Source organism: Spermophilus citellus (assembly GCF_964194105.1).
Source record: "Spermophilus citellus genome assembly, chromosome: 7".
Lineage (NCBI taxonomy): Eukaryota > Metazoa > Chordata > Mammalia > Rodentia > Sciuridae > Spermophilus > Spermophilus citellus.
Genome location: NC_138188.1, coordinates 162,559,636 through 162,586,596, shown reverse-complemented (window position 1 = coordinate 162,586,596; position 26,961 = coordinate 162,559,636). Strand labels below are relative to the sequence as shown.

The 26,961-nt window shown below is 53.6% G+C and overlaps 1 protein-coding gene across 1 annotated transcript in view; it reads right to left on the bottom strand.

The window, feature by feature from the left end:
* ABCG1 (ATP binding cassette subfamily G member 1) overlaps positions 1-23,919 on the bottom strand; it is a 60,110-nt gene extending 36,191 nt beyond the window's left edge. Inside the window, exons 1-2 of the mRNA XM_081300677.1 lie at positions 23,761-23,919; positions 17,654-17,897 (exon numbers count right to left, since the gene is read on the bottom strand). Of these exons, the coding sequence (XP_081156803.1) occupies positions 17,654-17,897; positions 23,761-23,802 (286 nt within the window). The 5' untranslated portion in view covers positions 23,803-23,919. The remainder of the gene's footprint in view (positions 1-17,653; positions 17,898-23,760) is intronic.
* Between the last annotated feature and the right edge of the window lie 3,042 nt (positions 23,920-26,961).

Sequence of the window (26,961 nt, the reverse complement as noted above, 5' to 3'; positions counted from 1 at the left end):
CACGTGCGCGTCCTGTCCTCCCTCACCCAGGGCTCTCTGTCCAGTCTCCTGCTTCTTCCTCCCAGGTCCACCTCTTATTTTGCTTCACGGTCACAAAGGGAGATGGTGACAGGAGGGATGGTGAACCGCAGCCATGTTCCGTGGCCTGTGATGTGTCCCCACCACTCCACAGCCCACGCACATCCCTCAGTTAACCCTCCTCACGTGACTCATTCTCCCCACAAGCCACAGGACACACTTTAAAACACCCATTTCACAGACAGGGAGGCCGGGAACCCTGAAGACTCCCCTGGGCCCTACAAGTGGGTGGGGACCAGGACTGAGCCCGCCGTCCCACGTTCTCTACAGCAGGTCGAGTTGGTGAGTGTGAGGACGAGAAGGGGGGAGCCTGTGCCGACACCTGGCCTGGAGACACAGACTTAGCCCCTCTGCAGCCGGGCACCCTGCGGCCTTGGGCACTCCCGGCCTCCCCAAGTGCCACTGCCATCCAGAACCTTCTACTCTCCTGCTTTTCTCCCTTCACGTCTGATGCTGGGGACAGACCCCAGGGCCTGGCACATGGGAGGCAAGCGCTCTGCCCGGCCCCACCCCGCCCTCGGCCTAAGGGGACTGGCGGATCTGGCGAACTCTGGGACCTGAGGCCCCGTGGACCCCACAGTGCACCGTGGGCCCCAGGATTTGCTGGTTTCCACCCAACAGGACTTCCCCGCTGTGACTGTGCTTGAATTCTTCTCATGGTCCCAGATCAGTCGGGTGGCCTGACCAAGGCTCCTCGTTCACTCTCCGTGGACAGCATTTGGGTTCCATCAGGTCTGCTGTGGGAACCTGGCGCTGTGGGGAGGCAGTGCTGGCTCAGCCGCATACACCTTCACCTTGGCTTAGTGGAGCCACAGGTGTCTGAGGTGACCCAGGCCTCAGGGCAGCAGGGCAGCACCCGGCTCCACACCCCCACACTGCGCCAGCTGCTTCTCTTTCCAAATGTCCCATCCCCATGCCGATCCCTTCTTTTCTGGCATTGATTTCCTCGGCTACCACAGTAAAATGCCATACAACTTGTTGATTCAAACAACATAAATGTACCCTCCAACAGGCCTGAGCACCAGAAGCCCTAAACCAAGGTGTCAGGGCTGCAGGTGCTCCGGGACTTGTGGCTGACCCTCCAGGCTCTGCCTCCATTTTCTTGTGTGGGGTCTTCTCCCTGTGTCTCCATATCAGTTTCCCCTTCTCTTCTTATGTAAATCCTACCTTGGTTTTTAGTCTACCAGAACCCAGGACGATCTTGGGACTCTTAAGTTAATCACATCTATCTGCACATCTCTGTATCTTTTCAACAGCATCAATTTGCAGGTCACAAATTGATGTGACATACCCATGGTGGGGGGGGGTCACCATTCAATCCCCATTATTGCTATTCTGGTCCAATATCTCACTTAAATTGTTACAAAATATGACTGAGTCTATAGTCTCCTGTGGTGCCCTGAGGACTCTGGCAGGGGTGGCTTCCCTGGAAGTTCATTGCCATCTTTGCCCACCGTGCCACTCTGCTCCCTCCATGCTGAATGCCACAACTGGCCTGTCCACCTCCGCTCTGACACTCCCTCCTCGGCTGCCAGGCACTATGTCAGAGACCCCCAGGCCAGTGTCAGGACCTGGGGCCACGCAAGTTATGAGCCATGGAGGCCAGACTTTGCAAAAGTACTTTGCTTATAATAATAAAAAAATTAAAAATTGTTAATAAAGAAAAAGGCTTTATCCCCATAATGAAAAGAGGAGAAATTTCAAATATTTTTACCCTGGAAATTACTCAGATGGCAAAAGGAGCATGCTCACCAAGAAGTGAGAACAAAGTCAACAGAAGTCCTCAGAAGTTGACAATAGTTTCCCTTTTGCGCCCAGAGCACTCCTGTCCAGTGTGAAGTAGATCAAGGCTCTGGTGGCACAGGTAAGCTCCTATCAAATGGAGAGTCCTGTGGCTCTGACTGCAGGACTTGTCTGGTTTTTTTGTACTGGGGATTAAACCTGGGGTACTTTATCACTGAGCAACATCCCCGGCCCTTTGTATATTTTATTTTCAGACAGGGTCCTGCTAAGTTGCTGAGAGTCTCACAAAGTTGCTGAGTCTGGCCTTGAACTTATGGCCTTCTGCCTCAGCCTCCGGAGTCACTGGGATTACAGGAGTGTGCCACTATGCCTGGCATCTTTTTAACTTTTAAAAAATTTTTGTTAACTTATTCTAATCCAGCTATAGAAAATTTTTCTATTGATGGTAGAAGGTAAATCGCCTCACTCAGAATAAAATAAATATACACATATAAGATACAAACTTACATGTAAAAATACTGAATGTGAAAAAAAAGGGGGCTACTTTAAATTAACAATCTCTCAGTGCTGTGGTGGGAGTGTGGCTTGGGCACAGCACTTGGCTGGCATGCACAGGACGCTGGCGTCCATCCCCAGCCGTGAACTTTTTCTTTTTTAACCTGGACCTTGCTCTCCAGGCCATGACATGGGCAGCCAGGACCACCTGAGTCTTGCAGGTTTCTCCTAGCTTTACGAAATGCTGTCACCAGCAACCGTACACGTGTGCGCTCAGACCCGCCATCAGGAATACACACCCAGTCACTGCGTCTCACGGTTACTCTCTCGCTCTCTGCAGGGCAACTGAAGAAGGAACTCCCGGAGTTAGATCCTATCCCTTTACCCCAGTGCGGAGAAGCTGTGACGGCAACTCTCTCAGTCCCTGGAGCAAGCAGCCCTGTTTTTTACTTGTGCACGTGGTTGAAATTATTTTGTGGAATATTTATTATCGGACAAAGTATCAGAACAGTTTTGCTGCCCGACAGGGATCTCAGGGAGGTGAAACGTGTCTGGATGGCTATCCGTTCCCACTGCGGGTTCCATTTCCTCTAAAGAAGCTACTTCTCCCTGAGCCAGCGTCCACGGGCGCCTCTCACCCCGTTCCCACCCTGTGTGTGCACGCTTAATCAGGAGTGACCTCGCTCCCTTCCTCCTGGCCCCAGCCATCTCCAGGGACCAAGCCACACTTCCTGTCGGCAGTGTCCCTAGCCTGCCCACCTCTCCAGACCCCCTGCAGGGACGGTTCTGTGTCTACTCCAGGCACTGATGGAGAAGCAGGCCAAGGGCACTGGGCAGCACCTTCCCTTCCTGCTGCCCCCCCACACACATCATGTCCAGCAAGGGTGGGCCCCAGGAATACCCCAGGAAATACACTCCACTGCTCACCGTCCCCAGGGTCTGGCCGTGATGTCAGTACCCGCCTGCACATTCCCGGCCTTGTCTCAGCCTTGAGCTGCTCTCTGCCTGGCTCTCAGGGGGTTTCTATTTGTGTGTCTAGACTCAGGGGCCTCCCTTCACCTCCTCCCACAAACAGGAACCCTGCTTCAGTCCTGTTTCTGCTTTGAAACCTGTCTCCTCCTCCGGGCTCTTCCTGTCCCATGGTGGCCAGGGAAGCCACCTCGCCTGCACTGGATTGCAGGATGTGCAGCAAGGCCCACCTACAAACAGAAGGACACTCTTGCCAAGAAGACTGCTTTCTGTGGCCCCTCGAAGCTCGTCCGGATCAGGACAGTCTCTCCCCCACTTCCCGAGCCTCCTATCTGGACGGAATGCTGGACGTCCACGGGGAAGAATGAACTCTGGCTGCTCAGTCATTTGTATCACTGCAAATCCCTGACCCAGACTCGTCTCCAAGTCCATGGAAAGGCTCGACCTTCTAAGCAAACGCTCCTCTCCAAAGCCCTGGGACCCAGAGGCCTACTTCATCCTGCCTGCGCCCTGGCACAGTGCAGAGGTGTCTAGAATCCCTGGGAGGCCCCTGTGGCTACTCTAAGAGGCTCTTTTCACCCTAGGATGACCTCAGGCCCTACAAATGATTTTGTCACCTACAGTGATATCTTAGCTGAAGAGAGCAATTTTTCTTCTGTCAAAGACAAGGAAGGTTTACGGAAAGGAAATAATACTGCCAGGTTAGAGGTGCACTCCAAGCCTCCTCCCCACCACCTGTCTGCATGGTGACTGACAGCCCTATGACAGACATCTCTCCATCACACGACATTCCCCCATGGCAGCCTCAGTACCAGTTCTCAGTGCCAGCTCCCAGTACTAGCTCTCTGTCCACATTCCACAAAGCAACTGGCCAGTGGATAAGTTGGTCAGTGACAGAGACTGCAATGACCTTATTTGTGGGTGGGGACAGGCGATACAGATCAGCCGTGAGGAAGCTGATCATCTTCACCCCACCTCCAGGTGATGCTGCAAACCAGCACCCACAGACACACAGAGGGTGAAGTGTGGCTCTGGGTCGCATGGACTCTCTTAAACAAGTGTACTGCCAATTGCCTTTCTGTCCTGTTACCAGCATCTGAAGCCTGCTGTCCCCAGATCAGCACGCTGGGATCAGGACCCTGGAAAGGAAGGGGCCCAGGAGCTCTCCAAATTCACAGGGGGACTCCTGAGACCATGCCCTTCAGCACAGAGCAGTGGTCTGCATCTCTGTTGGTAAAAGGAAGCTCACTTTGAGGCCTTGGGGACACCTGAGCCTATCTGAGCAGCCCCCCTCAATCCTTCCTGCCATCAGGGAAGGGTGGGCAAAGCCACTTCCCGCTCCTGCATTTAAGGGTCAGATGTGGCTCGCCAGTGGCCATCCCTTCCTTGAAAGTTCTTAAAGTGGAGTCCTAGACCTGGAACACCAAGGTGTCCTGGGCACATTAATGTGCAAACTTGACTGACCCACACCCTCTAGCTCAGAACTGCTGGGTGGGCCCAGATGCCTGTTCCCAAAGCCCTCGAGCCACACTGGGATTCCCTGGGGCCTGGACATGACTCCAACAGCCTTTGACTTCTGGAGGCCCAAAAAAACAACAGGACGCATGGACAGTTCCAAGGTCACTGGGGCTGCTCAGCTCCGAAGGACTACGGTGTGGAGTGTGCAGAAAGCAGAGCCAGAGGAGAGCAAATAAGTCCTGAGGCCAGTGGTCTCCACCAGCCGCCTAGGTGCCGTGTCCCCTACTGCCCCACCGAGGTGTTTCCCTAAGAGCCCGTATGCCCTGAAGGGAACTCAGAAAGCACATGCTTGGCTAACTCTGCGCTAAATAAATTGCACCAGAGTCTCCCCTGTCACGGCCTGCTTGTCCTGGAGCTGGGCCTCATTCCTCCACACCCTCCGCGGCAGGTATTCTTATAAACCAGCAGCCGACACCTCCGGGCATTCTGAAGACAGTGTGGGAGTGGTTTCTTAGGTAACTGTGTGTATAAATGCCTGAGTCCCAAACCCCCACAGAAATGCCCTGTGGCACTCTCCTGTTCCTCCCCCGCCCCCCAGCTCACTGCAGTCACCAGGAGGGAAGGATTCCCACCTGCACTGCGGTCAGGACGAGTGGACACTGAGATCTGGAGGGCCAGTCTGGGTCTCAGCCAGCAACCTAGAGGCAGGCCATATGGGGTGTGGCCAGTGCTCTCACCTCTCATCCGCCCAAGTCTCTGGGGAGAGGGACCCATTCCATCACTGCAAGGGGGGGGGGGATGATTCCCGCTGAGCCCACCCCACCCTGCATGCCCTCCTCCTGCCCAATGCACCTGGTGGCCACGGGTGGTGCAGGTGGCAGGCCTGCTGTGTGAGAGCGAGTGTGGCATGCTCTAGTCCTGACTATTGGCTCTCCCGGAGGACAGAGGAGGAGGGGTGAGATCGGGGTGAGCGGAGACGGGAGGAACAGCGTGTAGTGAGCAAGCACGGTAAAGTCTCGAGTTCACTGAGGATGGCCGTGGCCCAAGGAAGCCGCCGGCTGTTTCACATGACCGTGGAAGACACACAGGAGGAAGGTGGGGTCTGGCAGCTGGGGTTGGTCCTGGGGTCCACCTGTCACAGGCTGGGACTCTGAAACCAAGTCACGATTTCTTAGTTAATGAGAGAATGGGCCTCACGTGACAGCTGAGGATGGGGCCTGGCAGGGGGACGGGGCCTGGTCAATGTTGTGCCACACCGTGTCTGTCATCTGCTTCCTCTCCTCCGTCCTCAGGATTCTTTGCAGCCCAAGATGAGCACACATAGGGTCCCCAGTGCCCTGCAGAGGGCACCACAGGCTTCCAGGGCCCTGGTGTGAAAATGAAATGGCATCCCTTCCTGGGGTTTCGATTCAGAAATGAGATGCCAGAAGCCTGGAGCCACCAAAATGACCACAGAGGAGCCTCCTAGAGCTTAGGCCCCTTGCCCAGCTCCCAACTCTGAAGAAGCCACTCAACCAAGGTTGTCACTTGAGTGCTGTATCTATCCATCTGCAGCAGACTGCACTGGAGGGATGTATAGTCGCCAACGCAGAAAGCCACTCTGGGGTGCCTGTCACCCAGGAACTCACATGAGACGCAGCCCCCGGGGCCTCGGGCTAGATCCCTTGGGCTTCACCACCTGCAGCCCTGTGAGCCTGGGCCAGTCCTGAGCACCTCCCGTCCTCTCCTCGCTCATGGGGTGGCAGAGAGGTGCATGTGGGTGAGCCACTGAGGACACTGCGGGCCCAGGGTTACCAAGCCCACAAGCACCACAAACTCTTCCTCCCAGGGCCGGAGCCCGGACTGTGCACCAGGCTTCCTTGGAGAATGATCACCAAAGGGATCCATCTCAGGCTCTCGGCCACCACTGGTAGGTTATTTTGTCATGAATAACTTCCTAAGAAGTAGGCTGGTGTCTACTGACACCTCAGGTTGGGCATGGCCTCGCAGGTGGGGATCATTGCCCTTGGAATTTCCTCCTGACAGGAGGGGAGTAACCCACGTGCTGTCCAGCGGGGCAGAGATAAAGAGGGGTCCACACCAGACTCCCCCTCTGGAGCCCACATCCCCAGCTGCAGCACCTCGGTGTCCTCCACTGAGAGAGTTTAGCTAAAAGGCGTGAGGCCTGGAATTGTTTCATCAAAAGAAACAGAGAGAGAAAATGACAAACCAGCTCAGAGCACAGCTTGATTCATCGTAAGCTTTTTTTATTACATATTAACTTGGAGTTGCTGCAAAGAATGGGAAACGCATTTTCTATCAACAACAAGATGACAGGATTTACGGGAGATAACTGCAAATGCAGGAACTACATGTGGACAGCCTCTCCTCAGGTGGCAGAGGCAAGGCTCGCCTGGGCACCCGCACTGCCCTTGTCCTGCCTCGGCTGCCAGTCAGAGCAGCGGGCACAGCAGCCTCCATGTTCGGGCATGAAAATCTAGCCACAGACTAAAATACACAGCCGATAAAATCTCACATCCTCCTAAAATGACCTACATTAACCTCCCTCATGAGGCAGGTTCTGAAGTGTAACGCTGCTGCGGAGCTTTGTTTCAATGGTGGAAATTTCCACTCTGCCACTCACAAACGTCCATGCTTAAATACAAATAGTCTCAAACACACAAAGCTCATCACCCAGTGACTTGGACATTCTCAAAAGCCCTCCAGCAGGGACGAGGCTGCAGCTACCTGTCTGCCACCTGTCAATGCGCGACTCTTACACAAGAAGCTTTGGTCAACATCCCTGAAGTGAGTGTTAACTTAGTCCCAATATCAGTCATGAGTGGAAACCAGGGTACATCTTAGGGAAGGAAGAGGAAGTCTCAGAGAACAGCCTCAGGAAGCTAGGAAACTCTACCGTCAGGGGCAACGGAGAGCTCAGAGCATGGGGACTAGAAAGGCCGGGTGCAGTGGGAGACACTCTGGGCTGCCTGGCAAGGGACCTCAGGGCTCCAGCCACATCACCTTCATCCCTCGCAGGACGTGCAAGACAACCTTCCTGCAGGGCTGCTGGGAAGGCGGAATAAGTCACTGCTCCAGAGCCAGCCGGTACCAAGCTGGTATTACCAAGAGCAATAGGAGTAAAAATGCATAATGAAGCCAACAATGTAAAAACCAACGCTTTGGCCAATTTGAGGTAAAACTCCCAAACGCATTAGCCCCTCATGAAGCAACGCCTCAGTTTTACCCACTGTAACTCTGGGACTGGCACTCCCACCAGCCCCATCTGCCTCATGGAAACTGGGGCCCAAGGTCACATGGTTAATAGGGGAGGAGCCAGGACTCAAAGGCAGGTGCCTGATGAAGAACCCAGAATCCTATCACCTAATACCCTATCTGCCAACCTCAATGCAGGGAGTCAGTGGTTGGGGTGACCTAGGAAGTCACGCAAGATCCCGTTCCATGTGCCCAAGCCTCTTTCTTTTCCTCCCTACTCCTGAGCCCTCTGTGGGTTACAGGGATAGACTTCTTCTCTGATTTCATTCATTAGTGTGTGCTGACTGTGAGCCAGGCCTGGGCCAGGCAGCAGGGACACAGGAGTGACAGAACAGTGCATCTGCAGCTCAGAAAAGGAAAGCCCAAAACACACAAAGAATGCCCGGCTCCGGGGCAGAGGGCTGTGAAGGTGTCCAGAAGGGCCTTCCTGACCAAGGCAGTTGGCAAATGAGGCAGGCTTCCCCCAGCCTGGGAAGGCTAGGTGGGCTCCCTACAGAGGGCATCAAGTGGGCAAAGGAAACAAAAATGCCTGATCATAGGGACAGGAAGTCTCTACGGGGAAAGGAGAAGGGAAGCTTTGGCTGCCTGGCTCACCATCAGCACAGGGAGTCCTTAAGAACTCAAGGTGTGCAGGCTTAGAGCAACGCCAACTCTGCGTCACCACACCAGGCAAGCAAGCAGCGGAAAATCATTAGTCCAAATGGTCTCCTTGTGTCTATTCAGGAACCCAGAAGGTTGGGCACAGCATACAATGGTGTTTAACATTTCACAAGGCACCTAGATTAATCCCCAAGAACTGGCCAGGCCAGTGTCTAGAGAAGGACAGGAGTCCCAGGTCTTCCAGATATTCAAATGGAGCACAGCAGGTAGAAATCACATGTGTCTTACATTTATGGTTCAACAATATCAGTAGATAAATAAATATCATAGATGCTGCGGCAAACACGCCCAAAGCTCAGCTGTTATTTGTCCTAGCATCCTCTGCCATGCCCAGGGTGGGAGTGACTCAGCAGAGGTGGGGGAGCTGTCACCTTGCACATGACCCTCTGAATTCCAGCTGGCTTAGTAGAGCCACACCCCAGTTTCCACGGGGAATTCACGGTTCCAAAGGTAGCCCAGGTCCTGGTCCAGTGCCACCCACCAGGCTGCCCTGATCGTGGCTTCCCTACACTGAACTTAAACAAGGACTTTATGAAAGTCCCACATGGATCCTTCAAAGATCCCCGGCCACAGAACAACTGTGAACGGAAGGGCGCTGGGGAACCGGAGTCTCCGCCCGCGGTGTCGCGCAGGCTGCGGGCCATTCCGCTGTCCCTCAGTGAGGTCTCCGACTCCGCTCCAGCAGAAAGCCAGCCCGGGCGTCAGCGCAACCGTCGTGATGGCTCCCCCACCAGCGGGGCTGGCTCCCACTTCCCGGCGGTCCTCGGGCGCTGGGTACAGGGGGAGCCTACGGAGCGGGGACGGGCCCCAGTCCGCGAGGCTGAGCCGACCGGAGGCCGAGCACCCGGACCAGGGCGGCCGCAGCATCTCCTCCCGCCCTAGCAACAGCGCCAGGCGCCCGGCCAATCGCGCCGCTCCCCTCCGCCACCGAGGTTACTAGCGAGCGTTGACCGCTAGTAACCCCGCGCAGGCGGCAGCGGATGACGACCAGGCACTGCGCATGCGCGGCAGCTCGCCTCGGCCCCGCCCGCGCTTGCCTGCATTAGGGGGCCCGCGCCTTGCAGTCTTCCAGAACCCAGACTTCACCTACAGTTAGCCCCCAGCAGGCCTGCAGCCACACCTGCATCTGAGCAAAAGGAAGCTAGTGGGAGCAGGTGTGTCCAGCCGTCTGCAGTGGCCCCAGGCCCGGCCAGCCTGAGAAAGAAGGGTTTCTACTCAAAAAAGCCCACATATGGCTGCACTTGGCGGCAGAGGACAATTGGCCAAAATGAACTGTCCTTTGGAATGAACGTCTGTAACCCCTTCCCGGAGGTCCAGCGCAGCCCGCAGCGGGTGGTGGTGGGGTTGTGGACACTGAACAGAGCCCAAAGCTGCCCTCTGCCCAAGCACAAGAACATCCAGGGCGATCTCAAGGGCCAGGAAGGCTTAACATGGCCCACTTTAGGTATATCTGAGAAGCTGCAAACGGAGAGAGGTTTCCTTGGAGCATTGAGAGGCAGGAAGTCAAGACTTGAGGTTCAGGTCTGAACCCTTGCCTGGCTCTTACTTTCCAGGGGTCCTGGGCAGGCTGCTTCCTCCTAGAGAAGATAGCTATATGAGGCGCCTCCCTGGGGCTCCCAAAGGATTTAATGAGACAATGTGCTAAAGCAAACAGCTTTTGCTCAGTAAACATGGGTTATTTTTAATCAAAAAATAAACACTTCTCCCCCAAAAGTGGGAGGGGATAAGTAACAACTGAGAAATCCCATAAAACTCCTGCCAAAGGTTCACTTTCAAGATGGGTGCTGGGATGTCAGGAGAGGGACTTTTGGTTGGAGTACACCAAGTTGCCTTATGACAGCACAAGAAACAGAAAGCGTGAGTCACCTTCCCCTCTTGTCAAGCTCCACCCTCACCAGAACCTGCCCCCGTGGAACCACTCCGGTGCCCACCTCTCAAGCAGTGCTCTGCCCTCCTTTCCTCCAAGGGCCACATGCTCCTTATTTCCTCCCCTCAGGGTAGCTCTGGATTTAATACCCTTTTGCTTTGTTCTTGGTTAGCCCCACAACCACCACCTCAATTTGTGAGCTCTAGACCAAGAAAACTTGTTCTGCAGAGTTCCAAAAAGCAGAAATGGGATCAACTAATGAACATTACTGGAATCAACAGACAGAAGCATTTTCTAAGAATGAGGGTTGTGCAAACACGGCCCTAAGGCCTGGGAGGCGTTGGTTCCTGGTTGTGAAGTATTCAGACAGGCTGGCCATCTGCAGTCTGGATGGTGCAAGAGGCTTGCTCCCCAGTGTGGGAGGTCAGCCTGGGCAGCTCCAGGCCCCACTGGCTCAGAGATGGGACTCTAAATATAGGTCTCAGTTGGACCTAACCACAACCTTGAGTTCACTCTTGCATGTCTTACTTTTGACAGGGAATGACTTTTACCCCACAAGGCACCAAGGTAACTAACAACACACAGCTGGCAAAGTGGGAAGTGAAACTCTTGACTGCTGATCAGGCTAGGTGGACCCTGTAGCCACATCTGCTGCCATCCTTGGCCCTGGAAACTGCGACTGACACCTCTTCCCACATGAGCAAAATGCCTGGCATCAGATCTGATGGTAAGCTTTCTTGGGCACAGCATGGACTTTACCATCATGTATCAGATAGAGCATTCGCCTCATGGCAAACCCTAGTTTGCAGGATGTGGTCTTCCTAAATAGTTCTAATCTGACGTGCATGGTTACCTTTGTTCCTTAAATAATCGAATCTGTTGATCCTAGAATTGAACTCAAAAGGAGCAGGTGTGTGGTTACTAAACATTTTTTCCTGCCAATTTATAAACAAAAGAAATGGTTTCATGTTCGACCAAATGTCCCCTGAGGTTATTTCTTGCCCTGGCAGATTAGGTTCTGGTTTAAGGGGAGGACTTCAGTTTGGGGATGTGAAGTTTTCAAGATGCAAGCCTACAGGTGCTAAATGCAAGCAGACACCCCCATTCAGGGAGAATGAGTGTGTCATGGATGTCCTCAGAAAGCAAGGCAGTGGCAGCAATGCCCTGAGCAGGGCACAGGCCTACCTAGTTGTTTGAAGAAGCCAGATGGCTTAAGAATAGGAGCCCTCCCCAGGAGAGTGACAGAGAATTAGCATGCCTAAATAAGGATCATGCCAATCAGAAGGTGAAACAGAAGAGCAGACACCGAGGCCCACATCTCAGGGCCATGGAAGCCAGGTCTAGAGGCTGCTGCGCCCTAAGCTGCAATGCTTTGTAACCAAAGACCTCCAACTCCAGGTCATCTGATGATGGTCTGGCTTCCCACGAGGCTTGTGAAGGGAGAGGACACGTGCAGGCTGGAGGAGGGGGGCTACCAGGCTCTGGCTGTGAAGACTCCCCTTGTGAACCGGCACACACGGGCACTATGCGCTCGTGTCCCGTGAGTCTGCTGAGCTGGCCCATTCCTGACATGTCTCTAAGCTTATTTGGGGGCCTTTAAGGCAGAAGTTGAAAACAGTTCCAGAAAGCCTGTCCCTCAGGGCCCTGAGTGGGTGGCCTGCCTATCTGTCCCCTGGGAGCCACCAAACCCTGAGAACCTAAGAACTGGGCCCAGTGGGGAAGAAAGGAGCTCTCCAGTCCTTTGAGTTCATTGAGGCAAACTCCTCTTTGTAAGCACCCCAGCCTCTAGCAAGGAATCTTTGCAAGGAGACTGTGGCTGTCACACTTCAGGAAAAAATTAGCTACAGCATTAAAAGCAATTTCCCTTTACACCCAAAGAAAGCTACCTTAGCACAGAAGTTCCAAAGAAACACAAAAGCAATTCTCCCTAGGGGACTACCAATCTCCCCTCAAGTCTAAGCAGCCCTTGACAGCCCACCGCCATCCTGAGGACCCTGGCAGCCTTCCCTTCCCTGGGCTGCCCTTCCATGCCTGTGCCAGTGAGTTGGGTCATGCCACCCAGCACATGGTTCCAATCCAGCCTTCCTCATGGAACTCCTGAAAGGATTTGCTAGTGGTTCACCCCTCATTTTTGCCAGCCTGTAATGACAAGTCTTAGAAAACAGCTATGGAAATTAAGAGAAAGCAAACTTCACCTTAAGAAGGGTGTTCAAAAGCATTTTTGCAGCTTAGAAGCAAACCAATGTGGATAATCTAACATGGAGCTGCCCAGAATGTTTAACTCCTGCCTGGGTTTTGGAAAGCATGTGGCTGGGTTAGTTTTAAAGCTGCAGTGGTACTCCATGGAGTGTGGCCGGGGGAGATAATGCCCACCTGAGAACAGTGAAGAAAACACTCTAAAACCCCAAGTGTGACTGCTGTTGTCCCCAACCTGAACTTCGTCACAGGACCATTCCAGGGGTCCTCTCCCCATGCTCACAGGCTCCCCTCACTGATGAGGGGAGACAGAACAGGGTGTCTGCGCAGGGGGAAGAATTCCTCCCCACATCCAGGGGCAGCCACATCCCAGCAGGCTGGTGAAAAGGAAGACAGGGCAGACCCCAACCGCGCCATCTGCAGGTGGGGCACGGTGCACCCCCCCAGGGCCAAGTGTTCCCAAGGTCCCTGTGGACCACTGACCTTGCCCTGAAACCCCAGGTCAGGTTTCAAGTCCCACATTCCCTACCGCGGTGACCCTGGTACATTTCCAGATGTCATGTCACAGTCTTTCACAAGGAGAATGGACAGAATTCCTCCCGAATCCACGGTGAGCCAAGTGGCCTGCGACCATGCCCTAAGACAGTCAACTGTGCATGAAAGGGTCCAGAGATACTGGGGGAGGGCAAGCCTAGAGAGCGCCCAAGCCTGCCTTCCACCCACAGGGCCATTATGTCGAGTGTGAATGAGCCCCTATGTGGAAACCTCCGCACTCTCACCTCCACCTCTGAGTTGGTCGTGTGGACTCTCTTCCTCACAAGGGTCCCAAGTGCTACCAAAAGGGGTCTGTCTTACGGGAAGCTCAGGCTGCTTCCCAGAGTCACACGAGGGGTGATCTGAACGCCAGCTCCCTGGTCCATCCCCAATACAACAGTCTGTGTGACGGCACTAAGTTCGTCAGTGTTCCAAACCACCCGTCCCATCCACTCAAGCTACGTGAGCGAATTCCTTGAGGGAAAGTAATTACTGTATCCGAAGCCGGTGAAATTATCCTTGGGGTGTGCTTCTTCCTCCTGAGAATAGCTCCTCTCACAATTACGCTCTCTACCAGGAATCTATTATATGAGCTACTTTGCCCTCCAAAGACATCATTAATCATATGGTGAAAATGTAACTACAATTGAAAATACAAGATGTTTTGTGAAACGCCAAGTTCAATGCTTGGCAATCGCCCTGCTCCGTGGTTAAAGAACACAGGCCTGACGTCTCCTTAAAAATACTGCTATAGGCCCACTCGACGCCTCTCTTCTAAGGTCGCTGAAGTTCTCTCTTCCCTGCTTGCTTTACAGTGACCATTGGAGTTCACACTGCCACCGAGGTCACAGGCCCAGCTCGCTGGTACAGCATTCCGTGTTGAGCTGTGTGGGAGCACTGTGTCCCAGGAGAAACTGAGGGAGTGGCTTTCCCGGGATCCTCCAGTGTCTCAGAAGTGGAAAGGAACGGCTTCTCCCGGCTTGGGCTCTGACTGTGGCCAGAGCACACGGCTTCCTGTTTCCTTCCACAAGCTCTGAGGCAGTCGGACCCTGAGCTCTCAAAACTTCTCTGCCTCTCATGTGGTCCCTTAAGTGACGCCAGGGTGTCCAGCCCCAGAGTGATCGTTACAGTTAGCTCAACTCTTGGAGTCGGATTTTAAAAACTGAAAACAATCAACCTAACACCGTCAGCTAATCGAGTGACAGTGGAAGAGAAGTCACTCCTATGCTGGAGGCCATCCTTGGAGTCACACAGAGATGACAGCCACCACAAGGAAAAAGAAATGCAGAGAAGTGGCTAGGACTGGGCCTCTCAGCCTGACCCCGTCCCTGCTGGGGCCTGAGATGCTCACTAGCAATCAGAGGACAAAGCAGGAAAAGGAGGTGCCCACCTGCACAGGTGGGGCAGCCTTTGCTTACTGAGGAGCAGAGGAGAGGGCGGTGCCATGTGGGAGTGGTACGAGAGGAATCCGCACACACCAGTGCCCAGAAGGACACCTGCAGGGCAGCCCTGGGCCCGGCCAGATTAACGCAGGCTGTATTGTTCATGCTGGGTGTGGCCTCGTTGGGGTCATGGGGTACCAGGATATGGCACTCAAGAGCAGACTGTGAGGGGGGCAGGGAGCACGGAAAGGTCTCCCTCCAGCGGGGACACCCCAGGTTTCCTGGTTGTGGCCTCCAGCCCAATGGACCACCGGGGTTCCATGACACTCCTAGGGCACCTGAGCCTCCAGAACGGCACTGCTTCCTGCTGGCTGCATGAACCAGCATTCTGGAAGCCCCTGAACTGGGCAAGCCATGGCCAGCATGCCACCACAGAAGGAGAAACTGCTGCTCAGTCCCAGGCCTGTCCCTGCCTAGCTCAGGAACATAGACAAGCCCTGAACCACTGCCAGCCGCTGTGCCCCTTCCACAGAGTGACAAGAAGACAGGTGATTCTTTCCCACCCCAAACTCATGCTGGAGTGGTAAACCATCTAGACTCTGATTTGTAGATTCCAGGAACAAAGAAGGACTGGGTCAAGGGGCTGGGAGGACAGGGACAGACCCAGCACACCCAGCAGCTGCCACTGAGGAAGAAGCGAGCCGGGGAGGAAGTCTGCCAGCACATCACACCTCACTGGTTTCTCAACCAGCAACTGGGACACACCAGGCCAATCACATCTGTCACCCGCTCTGGCTTTGCCTCTCTGACTCATGGGCAAGTCCCGCAGACCCATTTCCACCTCCTCCCTGCAGGAGCCCACGGAGGTTACTATAGGGCAAGCAACTACCCAGTGGCTCCTGGCTGAGCTTCCTGAGGGCCACTCAGAATGGACAGTTGTGTCCCTTCATTGCCAAGAAGCCACCACCTGCAGGCTGACTCAGATGATGGATATAAACAGTTTGAACTCTTACAGAACACAGGGTGGACAAGCCACACAGCTGGTGAGGTGGACAACACTCACAAACCACAGCTGGGCACCTCTGTGGCCAGACTTTATGTGCCAGGTTTCACACCAAGATGCTGTCAGGGTATTCACACATCTGCACGTCTGCATCACAAGCCATCTTCCTCTTAGGGACACCCACCCCATCTCCACCCTCAGATGGCCTCTCCAAGGCCACACACAGCAGAGGGATGGAAACTGCTCTGTGCCCCTCCCAGGTTAGCCACAATCACACAAACAAACAAGGCCGAACATAACAACCCTGCCCCAGTGGTTTCTTGGTACATGTTTCTATAAAATCTACCTTTGAGTTAGAAAGAAAAAGCTACACCTCTATGTTGAAATTCCAACAAGCTCAAAAGAATGGGCCCAAACCTGAGCCTGGCACAGAATTTTTTCTAAACAAAACAGGCTGGCATGCTCTAAAAATGTGAGTATCAGCTAACCATGGTATGCAGTCGGCCCCTGAGAGGGCACAGGATCTGCTCCTGGTTGTACCAACACAGGCATAATCACCCAACAACCACGGGCCTCCTGGGTCCCAGGAAGCAGGCTTGCTTAGGTTCCAACTTCTGTTTACAACCAAGTCCAGGTGGCCCACACTAATGATCTTAAAGGCTCAGTTTCAAGAGGGTAGAGAAACAAAACAAAGACATGAGGGAAAAGAAGAAATAAAAAGAAAATCAGAAAATCCGCATGGGTCCTTTTCAAAAAGAAAGAAAAGATGAGTCCAGATTTACTGAGAGTCCTAAAAATTATATTATTCCGGTGGTGCCTGCATAACTTTTTCTGATCCAAATTCCTCTCAGATTTCCAAGTTGCTTCTAGTGCTTCAGTAGAAACAAGAGACCAGCACCCTCCTCCCCAGCCACTCCCACCAAAGAGGGGTCCCCCGATGGACAATGTGTGGACATCAAGCCCACAAGAGGCAGATCAGGTGGACAAAGAAGTACCGACCCAGGAGGTGTCAATGCTCTGCATGCTGGAAGTTGGGCTGGGCAAGGTGGCTGAGAATCTCAAACACTCGTCATAACCCCCTGAGCACCCAGAAAACTGGGGGCAACATCCTGCACAGAGTGGCTTGACGGGACCCCTGGGTTCCCTCCCCCAACTCCCTCTGTTTTTATCTACACCACCCACTTTCCAACGGTTGGCTTTTCTGTAGCCCAACAGCACCTCCCATCTCAGAGCCCTTCCAGATGATGGGTTCTCAGAGAGTCATGGCAAGCGCTGGCTTCCTGACACTTCAGACCTGAGAGGTGGCTCCTGCCTTCTGGTTTACTCTGCATAGCTGAAGGGCAGACATAGACTGACACACACAATGTCCACCAAAGATAGCCTGGAGCACCTGCCAGAAATGAGCACACACGGATACTGGCCAACCTCCGTCAGGTTCTCTAAACAGACTGAGCATCCCCAGTCTGAAAATCTGAAACCAAAATGCTCCCAAGTCTCAACCTTTTGAGCAATGGCATGACACCACAAGTAGAAAATTCCACAACTGACCTCACGTGACATGTTGCAGTTAAAATATAGGTGCACTAATAATATTGCATAAGGTGTATATGAAACGGACAAAGGTCAAGTTTATGTATCTCATTATACATACTGAGATATCCATCCCTGAGATACCTCATTCTGTATAAGCAAATATTCCAAAATCTCAAAAACTAATCTAAAATCTGAAATACTTCGGGTCCCAGGCATTTCCAATAAGAGATACTCAACCTGTAAGAATACCACAAAACTTTACAGTCACCGTAAACTTTCAGACCACTTAGTCCAAACTTTTCATTTCACGGCTGAGAAGAAGTTGGCATAAAGCAATTAAATAAATCAGCCTGGACAGTGAAGGCATTGGAAGGGAATCTCAGCCCCCTGACTCCCAGGCCTAGGTTTTCCCCAAATGACCAGTGGCTTCCATCCACAGTCTCTTTCCAGTTCAGTGTCCAAATCGGCCTCTCTCCCTACCTTTCTTCCTCCACCAGGGTCCTTCGGGAACGGAGTAGGAAAGGTCTTTGAATTCGATGTTCACAGCTGCTCTCCGGGGCAGGGAGGAAAAGCGCTGGGCCTCGGTGAGATTGTTGTCCACCTTCTTCAGATGCCCGTTGAGAAGGTCGGTCTCAGCGTCGTCCACATTGCTGGAGACCACCTCGTCCACGGAGACGCACACAGACTTGGGCTCCGTCATCGCTGCGGAGTAACTGCTGGCATTCTAGAAAGATGAAGAGGAAGCACAGACGTGTTACCTGGCACCCAGAGGGCAGGAAAGTCAGGAGACGGGCACAAGGCTCAGGGCACCCATTATTAACAGCCCGCTTCTCTCACAGGAGCAGACACCAGCCACAGGCACTGTCACTGCCGGCCTTCACTCTTTCTTCTATTAAAGATGAATTAGATAAAATGTTAAACTGAACTTCCTTCGGAACCCTAAAATGTCATCACAAAACCATAGTATAAGTGAATCACCTCTTCAGTGAAGATAACACCAGCCACCATAAAAAATTATTTGTTTATGGTCAACTCATTAAAAACGTCAAACACACACGAGGCTGCTAAGAAACACTTAACTGGTAAAGATTTATTGAAAAGCTGATTGAGTGCCTTCCTTTTGAAATCCCGTAATGAATGCACAAGTAGAGCTGTGGGGTTTGTGGGGACGGGCTTTGTATTTTACTTTTAAATTTCCCAAATCACTTGTGACTCTCTCACTGCGATTTCATAAGACCACCGAGGAGCAGGAAGGCTTCACCTTTTTTCTCTATCATACAGACAAAGAAGCTGAGGCACAGTTTAAGGAGCTGCTCAAAGTGAAGGGCAGAAGTGACGTTTGAATTTGAGTCATCACAAAACTCTAGGTGTTCGTCCGGCTGCATGGCCACAGTGCCTCAGGCCTGCACTGGCTTTTTCCTTCCACTGTTGGGATGGAACCGTGCCTGGCACACGCTAGGCAAGTGCCTGACCTCTGGGTCGCACCTCCACTCCTGCACTGGCCTTTAAGCTCCTGTCGGGAGTCAAGTGAACTGTAGCTGGCAGGCCAGCGGAGACCAGAAGCAGTTATGCACAGGAGGGGTGGGCTTTTCTCATGACTTGGGGATCCTGGCCCAGTCAATAAGCCCCAGAACCTCCAAACACAGAAGAGCCCTGGGGTTCTGAATGCTTTTCTAGATGTCTCCTGAATCAAAGGCAGGGGCCTTTCACAACACTCCACCATGCTGCCGACAGTGTACCTCTGTGAGAGCGCCTGTCCCCCCAAGCCTGCCCACAGGTCACTTCAACTGCACTACCCAGGGACAGTGCCCCTGTCATTTGTTCTAAAGTGAGAACACATCACATTGTTCCTCTTCCATAGGTTTGCTAATTATTTCTTATCAAAAAAACAAAATAAAACCAGAGAACAGATTGTCTATAATAGGCCCCCACACAAAAAAACCTCAAATGGTCACCTCCCCCTACTAGCATGTCCCCTTGAGGGAAGGTGCCTGAATCACAGAGAAGCCAGAGTTAGTTCCACTAAGTATTTAGGGTTCCAGAATCTAGCTCTAAGCTTGGGGGTTTTAAACACTTGAAACACAACTGGGGGTTGGGAATGGAGAGTTGGGCACAGGAATTCTGGATTTTTGGTGATGGAAAATATAGCTTCTCATTACAAAGACATCCACATACCACACACCTAGCAGGCATTTCCCACCTCCCCAAACCTTCACCAAATGAAAACTCAGCTCACTGACTCCTGTGTGAATGGAAATGAAGGTGCAGAGTAAGGAGGTTCAGCACTGAGCATGTACGCTGTTTCAAATGCCAACCTAGGTAGGCAGAGTGAGGGAAGGCTGGTGTCTACCCTGTGCGCCCTGCAAGAGCTCCTCAGGCTACACCCACCTGGCTGGGTCCTTGAAGGGGTTCTAGAAGACTCTGCTAGCTCAGTGGTCATGGGTCTTGGTGATGTGGCAGGAACGTACCCCTGTAGCCCACCAAGCGTGCACCAGAGGACTTCCCTCTGCCCATTCCACCTGCCCCTTAGGTCCTCTTCTGCTGCCCCTAGTGTCACTCATGTGGACTCCAAAAAGTCTGGGAAGCACCAGGTCGTGGCTTTGGGGGAGGGATGTTGAGGAGCAGTGGGCAACAGGTAGCTCTGGCCTGGTCCCAGAGGCCACTCCAATCCCTGCTTGCAATACAAATGGAAGCCAAGAGTGCTGGTCCCCCGCCCATACCCGCTGCAGGCTGGGCTCCCTCCCAGGACCTCCAGGGCGGGTGCTAGGGTGGGTGGAGGGTTCTGGTGCCCTCTCCACTTGAGAGCCCTCTTGACCTCTACCCCTTGGATGCCAGTTGCAGTGAATCATGGATCCCTCTCCATAGGCACCCACCACAGGGGGATCCAACTCTTGAAGAAGCTCGGGTGGGTGGCTTCTTGTTGAGGAAACTCCTAGGAACACAGGGGGAAGCCACCACTGTCCCTTCCCTCAGTCATAGCAGACATCAGACAGCAGCTGTGGGTTGTGAAGAGAGTCTAGATTTTCCATTAGAGCCCAAGCCCATCTGGTCACTCACTCACTTGTTCATTCATTTAACAAACTGCACACCAGATGAAGCCAGTTCTGCAGATATGGCCTCTGGCCTCAGTGAGCCCAAGTCCAAGACTTGGTCCCAGATAAGAAAATAGACAATCACAATAGGGTGGGACAAAAGCCACCGGAGACTCAGAGGGGGCACAGGAGGCTCTGAGGTGGGGGCAGGGCTCAGGGTAAAGTCTTCCTGCAGAAATACAGTCTCAGGGCTGGGGTTGTGGCTCAGTGGTAGAGCACTCGCCTAGCATGTGCGAGGCACTGGGTTCAATCCTCAGCTCTGCATAAAGATAAAGAAACAAAATAAAGATATTAAAAAAAAAAAAGAAATACAGTCTCAGCTGAGGTCAGCAGGTGAGGGGGCAGGTGCTGGAGCACCATGCTCCTGCCGGCCAACAGCATGTAAAGTGGAGCACTCAGTGACCTGCAGGAAGCGCAGGGACTGGAGATGGGCTCTCAAGGTGGGGAGAGCAGCAGGTGGGGGCTTCAGTGTAAGAAGAGACCACAGGGGCAAACAGGGTCCCATGATGAAGGGCTTGTGAACACGTGAACTTTGTCTGGAGGTTGATGGGGAGCCAGAGAGGGATCCCAAGCTGGGCAGTCACAGGATGGGAACCGCAGGATTCAGCACAGTCCCCTCCAGTGCTGTGGAACTGAGATGGGGTGGGCTGCCCTTAACCAGAGGGTGGTGACCGGGCTGCAGACAAGTGGACAGGCCAGCAGAGCAAAGTGGTGGGACTAGTCTGATGTGGGAGTGGGAGAGAGAAGCCAGCACCAGGTGCTTACAATGTGAAGTATTGTATAGTGACACTTCACACACACTAGGTAAGCCACTGTCAACAAGGTGGCTGTTGACCCGGCAGTTACAACATGCCTGTTAAACTTCAGCCATGATCACACCTCTTATCATCTCCACAGCTTTAGCAGTGGGGGAGGGGTAACTGTTCCAGTGTGGGCAGCACAGACATGTTCAGCCTGGTCACAACTCTTCAGTTAGGAAGTGGCCCTGCGGGGGTCCGGCTCCAAAGGCTCCCACCCAGCCACCTTGACAAGGCTCAAGCCCTGCTTAGCTCTCCACAGCCACAACTTGTAGGTGCTGCAGGGTCATCTGCTACAGGAGAATCCACTGCAGGCTGAGGAAGTCCCTCAGTCCCACCCCATCACATCCCAGCCATGCACACACTCCCACCCTTCCTCCACGGATGTCCGGCAGACTCACCCAATTTATAAAATCATGGACACCTGTGTAATGCGAGGCAGTGGCCTGTCACTCCAAAATAGACCAGCTCTCTGGAAACATCCTCAGATGAGAGCTGCCAGCAATGTAGGTTACAGCTAGCTTTTCCTCAGCCTCCTGAGCTCATTAAAAATAAAACAAACACCTATTCCCTCCCATGTCCCTCTTGCTGTTCTGTGGCTCTGTCCTGCTAGGCCTCCACTCTCACCCACCATGCTGTGTAACACCTGGTAAAGAGTCTGAGTTCATTCCTGCAGGTCGAGGGGCTGGGGAGACCCTGTTTGGGTGGCTCCTGGCTGCCCCTGGTGAGAATGTTTTCCTGGGTGCTAAGGAGAGTCACTGGGGAGGTCAACCTGAGTACAGAATCCATGGAGAGGCCTGAGTACTGGCCCATAAGGGTCTCCAGGCAGCTGTGGCAAGATCGGTGCATTAGGGGATATGGCTGCTGACAGAATTTTTTTTTTTTTAAGTACCAGTTTTCAGAGAGGAAAACGATTTTCAAACAAAACAAGGTTATCTGAAAAAATAAGCCCAGCCATTAGCATCTACCTATGAGAACACATCATGTGAACTCTGGGGCTGAATCAAACTGTAACACAGCATTCAACAAATTACTATAGAAAATCTCTATATTAAAGAGTTCCGATTCATTTTTCCCATGAACAAGCCACCTCTGCAGCTCTAAAAGAACTTGAAAAATTATGCATCACTTAAAAGATCAGAAACTTCCTTCACCTGTAATGGGCATCAACCGCTTTAATTTTCCATTACGCTGGGAAAATTAGTAATTTAGGGATTCCAAGTAAACAAACAAACACAAAAGGAAGAATTTTCAGGAATTACTCCAAAATTCAACTAGATAAAAGTAAATGTCTTGAGGAAGGGATTGGATTGGCCCCTTCACCCAGCTTTTTTCCACTGCCTTTTATGTACAGCAAGTCAAAGGCAGAGCACTCGCGGGGGCGATGGGGGGGGGGGCTAGCCTGAGGGTCTCCGGACAGCCACTTCCACCCCATCACCAACTTCCTTAATATGACGACTTCCCCCATTCTATCCGTTTACACAAAATCATTATATAATGAGCTGGCGCGCGGCATGTTCTACAGTAACCTGTTTGGAATCACAGGATGCAGTTGTCAGAGCAGAGCATGCGCACAAAGCCTGCTACCTTTTTTTTTCTCTTGAGCTCAAGGCAAGAGGTAACTGTCGGTCAAATCCTGCTGAGCTCTGCTGACTTCAAATACAGGATGCTAAAAATGAAATAAAGGAGAGGGGAGGGGGGACCCGCGCACGCTGGGCACCGTGCGCTTACAGCCTATGGGAAGGAGCCGGCAGGATAGTAATACACAGAGAGATGGTGGCAAACGGGATAATCCCAGTTGGAATACGGAGGACTTGCTATTTGTACTCTAGATGGCCTGAAATCTAGCCATTGGTACCTAACTGCAATGTCGGTGTGCTAGGCACAGAAGTAAGTGAAAGGTCTTAGAACGAGGCGAGGCGGGTGGGTGGGCTGTGGTTAGCTTGTTTGTTTTCTCAAGGGGAGATGCTTGACCACCCATGGGAACAGCACTGTCTAGCCAGCACTCTGTCATCCCCTTGGAGCCGGTTCCCTCGGGAGAAGAGAGATGGCGCGCCTCTGCCCCACCCGGGTCTCCCCAGCGCGCAGGAAGGCAGTCGGCAGGGATCCAGGCTCGCCCCCCACCCGTCTCCCCGGGGACTCCGCCGCCCCCTCTGCAAGTAGCTGTCCCCAAGGAGAGCAGAGGCAGCGCAGGCTCCTGCTCTCTGGAAGCCTATCCTCTTTTTGTTCCTCCAGACTGTCGGAGTTCCGGAGGGTGGCTCGCGAAGCCCCTGCTCCCCAAGCCCACTGCCGTGAGCGCCAGCAGAGAGCGGACACTCCCTTCCCTCAGGCCCACGCTACAGTCCCTCTCCAGTGCGCTCCGGGTCGCCGAGGCCTCGCGCCCCTCACCTGGAGGCAGACGAGGCCAAAGCCCTCCGTGCACTGGTGGGGCTGCTCGCTGCCGAGTGCCCCAGTCCTGCCCCCTCCGCCTTCGCGGCATCCTTGGCCGGTGCAAGTAGCATCCCGAGGCGCCAGGTGGCCAGGGCGGGGGCCTCTCGGAGTCAGGCACCTCTCACTGGGGAAAGAGGGCTCTGGGTCAGCGGCCAGAGCGGGCGCGCTCCCAGGGAGGGGGTGTAAGGCGAGCGTGAGGGTCTTTGTGTGTTTTCTGCGCTCCTTGAAAATAACACCAAGCCCAGCCGCAAAAGATGCGCTCACTCACCATGGCTGTGCCGACCGAGAAAGCGGCCATCAGACAGGCCATGCCCCGGGGGCGGGGGCGGCGGCGGGGAAGAGGCTGCGGAGAGGAGGATGCGCTGGCTCCTGGCTCTGCCGCTGTGCCCCGCGCGGCCTCGGGCTGAGCTATAGCCTGGGTCGGGCCCGGCGCGCCGGCCCCGCCCCGCCCCGTGATTGGCCGGCGCCGAGGGGGCGGGCGGCCGGCAGGTGCGCGTGCTCTTGTTTTGCTCCTGCGGGGGGCAGGCCGGCCTGCTGCGGGTCCCCAAGCCGCCGGCCCGACTGTGCACCTGTGGGCCAGCGGACGCTGTAGACCTGCGCCTGTCCGGCTCTCCGAGGTCCAGAGCTCGCGGGGGTTGGGCCAGCACGGCCCGGACAAGCCCGCGGAGGACGCCCAACTGCGTGGTCTGGAGCTCAGAAAACCGCTGCCTTCAAACCTGGGGGCGGTTGTGTGGACGCCGCAGGAGGGGGTGTTAGGGGAGCGAGGGTGAAGAGCAGATGGCTTCTTTTTTTTATTCTGTCGTTGTTGGGCACCTCGCTGCCAGGTAGAGAAGCCTAAGGAAGAAGAGACGACTGCTCCGACGCCCCTCCCCCAGCCACAGCTCCAAAGTGGGGCGACCCCCACACGAGGCAGCACAGGCTCTCTTACTGCAAGGCTGCTGTGCGCAAGCGCAGTGCTAACGCTAACTACTGGTTGCCAGGTGAAGGTGCGCAGGCCTCTGTCTGCGCCCCACTCCCGAATAAAGGGAAGGCTCACTTTGCAGACCGTGGTGTTTTTCTTAAGTTCCACAGCTGTGTCCGCGGTCCTGTATAAGGAATGACACTAGATCGCCCCCTCATCTGGTCCCCTACGGGAGTATTAGATAGTCTGGCATCTGCTCAAGCCCTTATTATATGGAAGCGTGGCCGTTTCCTGATAACCAAGGCGACAAAGCATTCTTTAGCCTGGATCTCAGAAAGTTATGCTTTTGTTCAGTTGTTTGCATGTTGGGACAAAAACCAGGAATGTTTCCTCTCACCTCCAGCACACCTGGGCCACCGGCCACATCACACCTCTGGGAGCAGAGCTTTCTCCTCACCTAGGGAGGAAGCAGGCAGGCAGGTGGGTGACGCACCCACAGGTCCCCCACCTGTCCAGATTCTCCCCTTAGAATGGAGGGAAGAGCAAAGAGGAGAGGACCTGCTTTTGCTAGGCTGGTTCCCCTCACGGTGTCTGGACACTACCTCTGTTTTATATTGGCTAAAGGAGGAAACCTGCATTTCCACATGCCACTATCTGCTGTCAGTCCCAGGGTGCCCTAAATATGCTGAACGGGAGACCAACAAATCAGAATGTTCTGAAAAGAGGATTTGCACACTCAGAGAAAGAGAAAGTTCCTCCTCATTGTGGACTGGGCCACCACCTGTTCCAGGGGCAAGAAGAACATAAGAGAAGACTTCAATAGCAGATGAGGAGGGAATTTGCATGTGACCAGGGTGAGGGTGGTGGTGTCAGGGTGCCTGGTGTAAGGACATCCTTTTCCTATCCATAGCCAGTCCCCACACTTTCAAGGATGACCAGATTTCCTTCTGGAAAGTTCTCTTCTCTGTCCTCTAGTTCTCTGCCCTGTGATTGCATGGGACTGACCAATCTTCAGCTCAAGTACAGGCCCAGTGGTTTCAGCCCCCAGGTTCCCCCGCCAAGCCTGGCCACAGTGGTTGGTCAGGAACTGGAGATGTTCAGCTGTGCTTGCTGGACTGACAGTGAGCGGGGATGGGAGGAGGACAGAGAAGACAGGCAGCAATCAGCAAGATTGTGGGCCATGGAAAGCATCTTCATGTGCCATCTGTACCCTGGGGTCACAGTCGTCTCACTGGATGGGAAATCCCGTGTGGCACATGGGGACATCCAACTCGGGTTCTTACACAACCTCCTGGTGCCCACTCTGGGAATCAGTCAGAGGTAGAGCCGGACAGATCTGTGGCTTTGACTCTTAGTTGTAAGTGACAGAAAGCCAACTCTGACAGGCCATCCTGGGGGAATGCCTGTCTTTGGTGAAGTAAGGGTTCATATGTGCTGGAGCGGAGCCTGGCAGGCCAGGGACTTGTGCTGCTACCTCAGCTGCTGGACTCTTGCTCTCCCCTCTGACTCGGTCCTCATGCTGGCTTCTGCTCAGGTGGGCTGTCCCCATACAGCCCTCCAAGCATCTCCAGGCCCAATCCTGTCAGCTGGCGACCAGTCATGTGCAAGGGATGCCTAACCTTGAGGGGCCTGTTCTGGGCCACACGGAAATGGGCAGTTTAGCCCCATTGGAATCACACAGGAGGATGGGGGCATAGATGCTTCCCCAGGCCATTTCGAGGCCTTCTCAACAGAAGCATGGGCCTGGCAGAAGCAAGAGGAGCTCGCCCCAGAAGCATTATGTCCAGATCCAACCCCAACAGGACTTTCTGCCAAGACGTGACCAACAGGTGGGCCCGGCTGGGCTGGAAGACTTCCTGTCTCAACTGGAAAATTGGTCCATTATTGGGTGCAGTTGTTCCTCAGTACGCATGGGGGATTTGTTCCCAGACCCCTCTCTGATACCAAAATCTGTGGATATCCCTATGTAAAATGGTGTTGTATTTGCATACAATCTGCTGGCAGCCTCCCAAATACCATTTCATCTTATAATACCTACCACAATGTAAACAGTAGTTAAACTATTTTGTTTAGGGATATGACAAGAAAAACATCTGTATGTATTCAGTATAGACACAGTTTTTAAAATATCTTTGATCCCTGCTTGTTTGAATCCACAGATGCAGAACCCGTGGATACAGGGGGCTGACTCTGGCTGTCACCGTTAGCAAACTGTCCCTGAGTCATCACACTCCATGTCACGTGTGATACAGGCGTGAAGGCACCAGTGATCTCTCCAGGCCTTTGCTTCTCTGCCCAGACATCCTCAGTCCTCCAGCACAGCTTCACAGGAGCTCCCCTTCTCTGGATGAGGACCTATTTCTCAGTGTCCCTTGTGACAGTCAGAGTCGACCACAGAACACCTATTCGATGTATGTCTGATCAAGACAGAGCACACCAGGAAAACCCACTCCTTGGCTTTGGACTCTGTTAGCACAGCCCAGGTTGATACTGACGGGGCAGCAGTAGACCCAGGCAACTTCAGGTGAAGAGCCACACAGGTCATTGGACTCAGCTGATTGCCTTCAC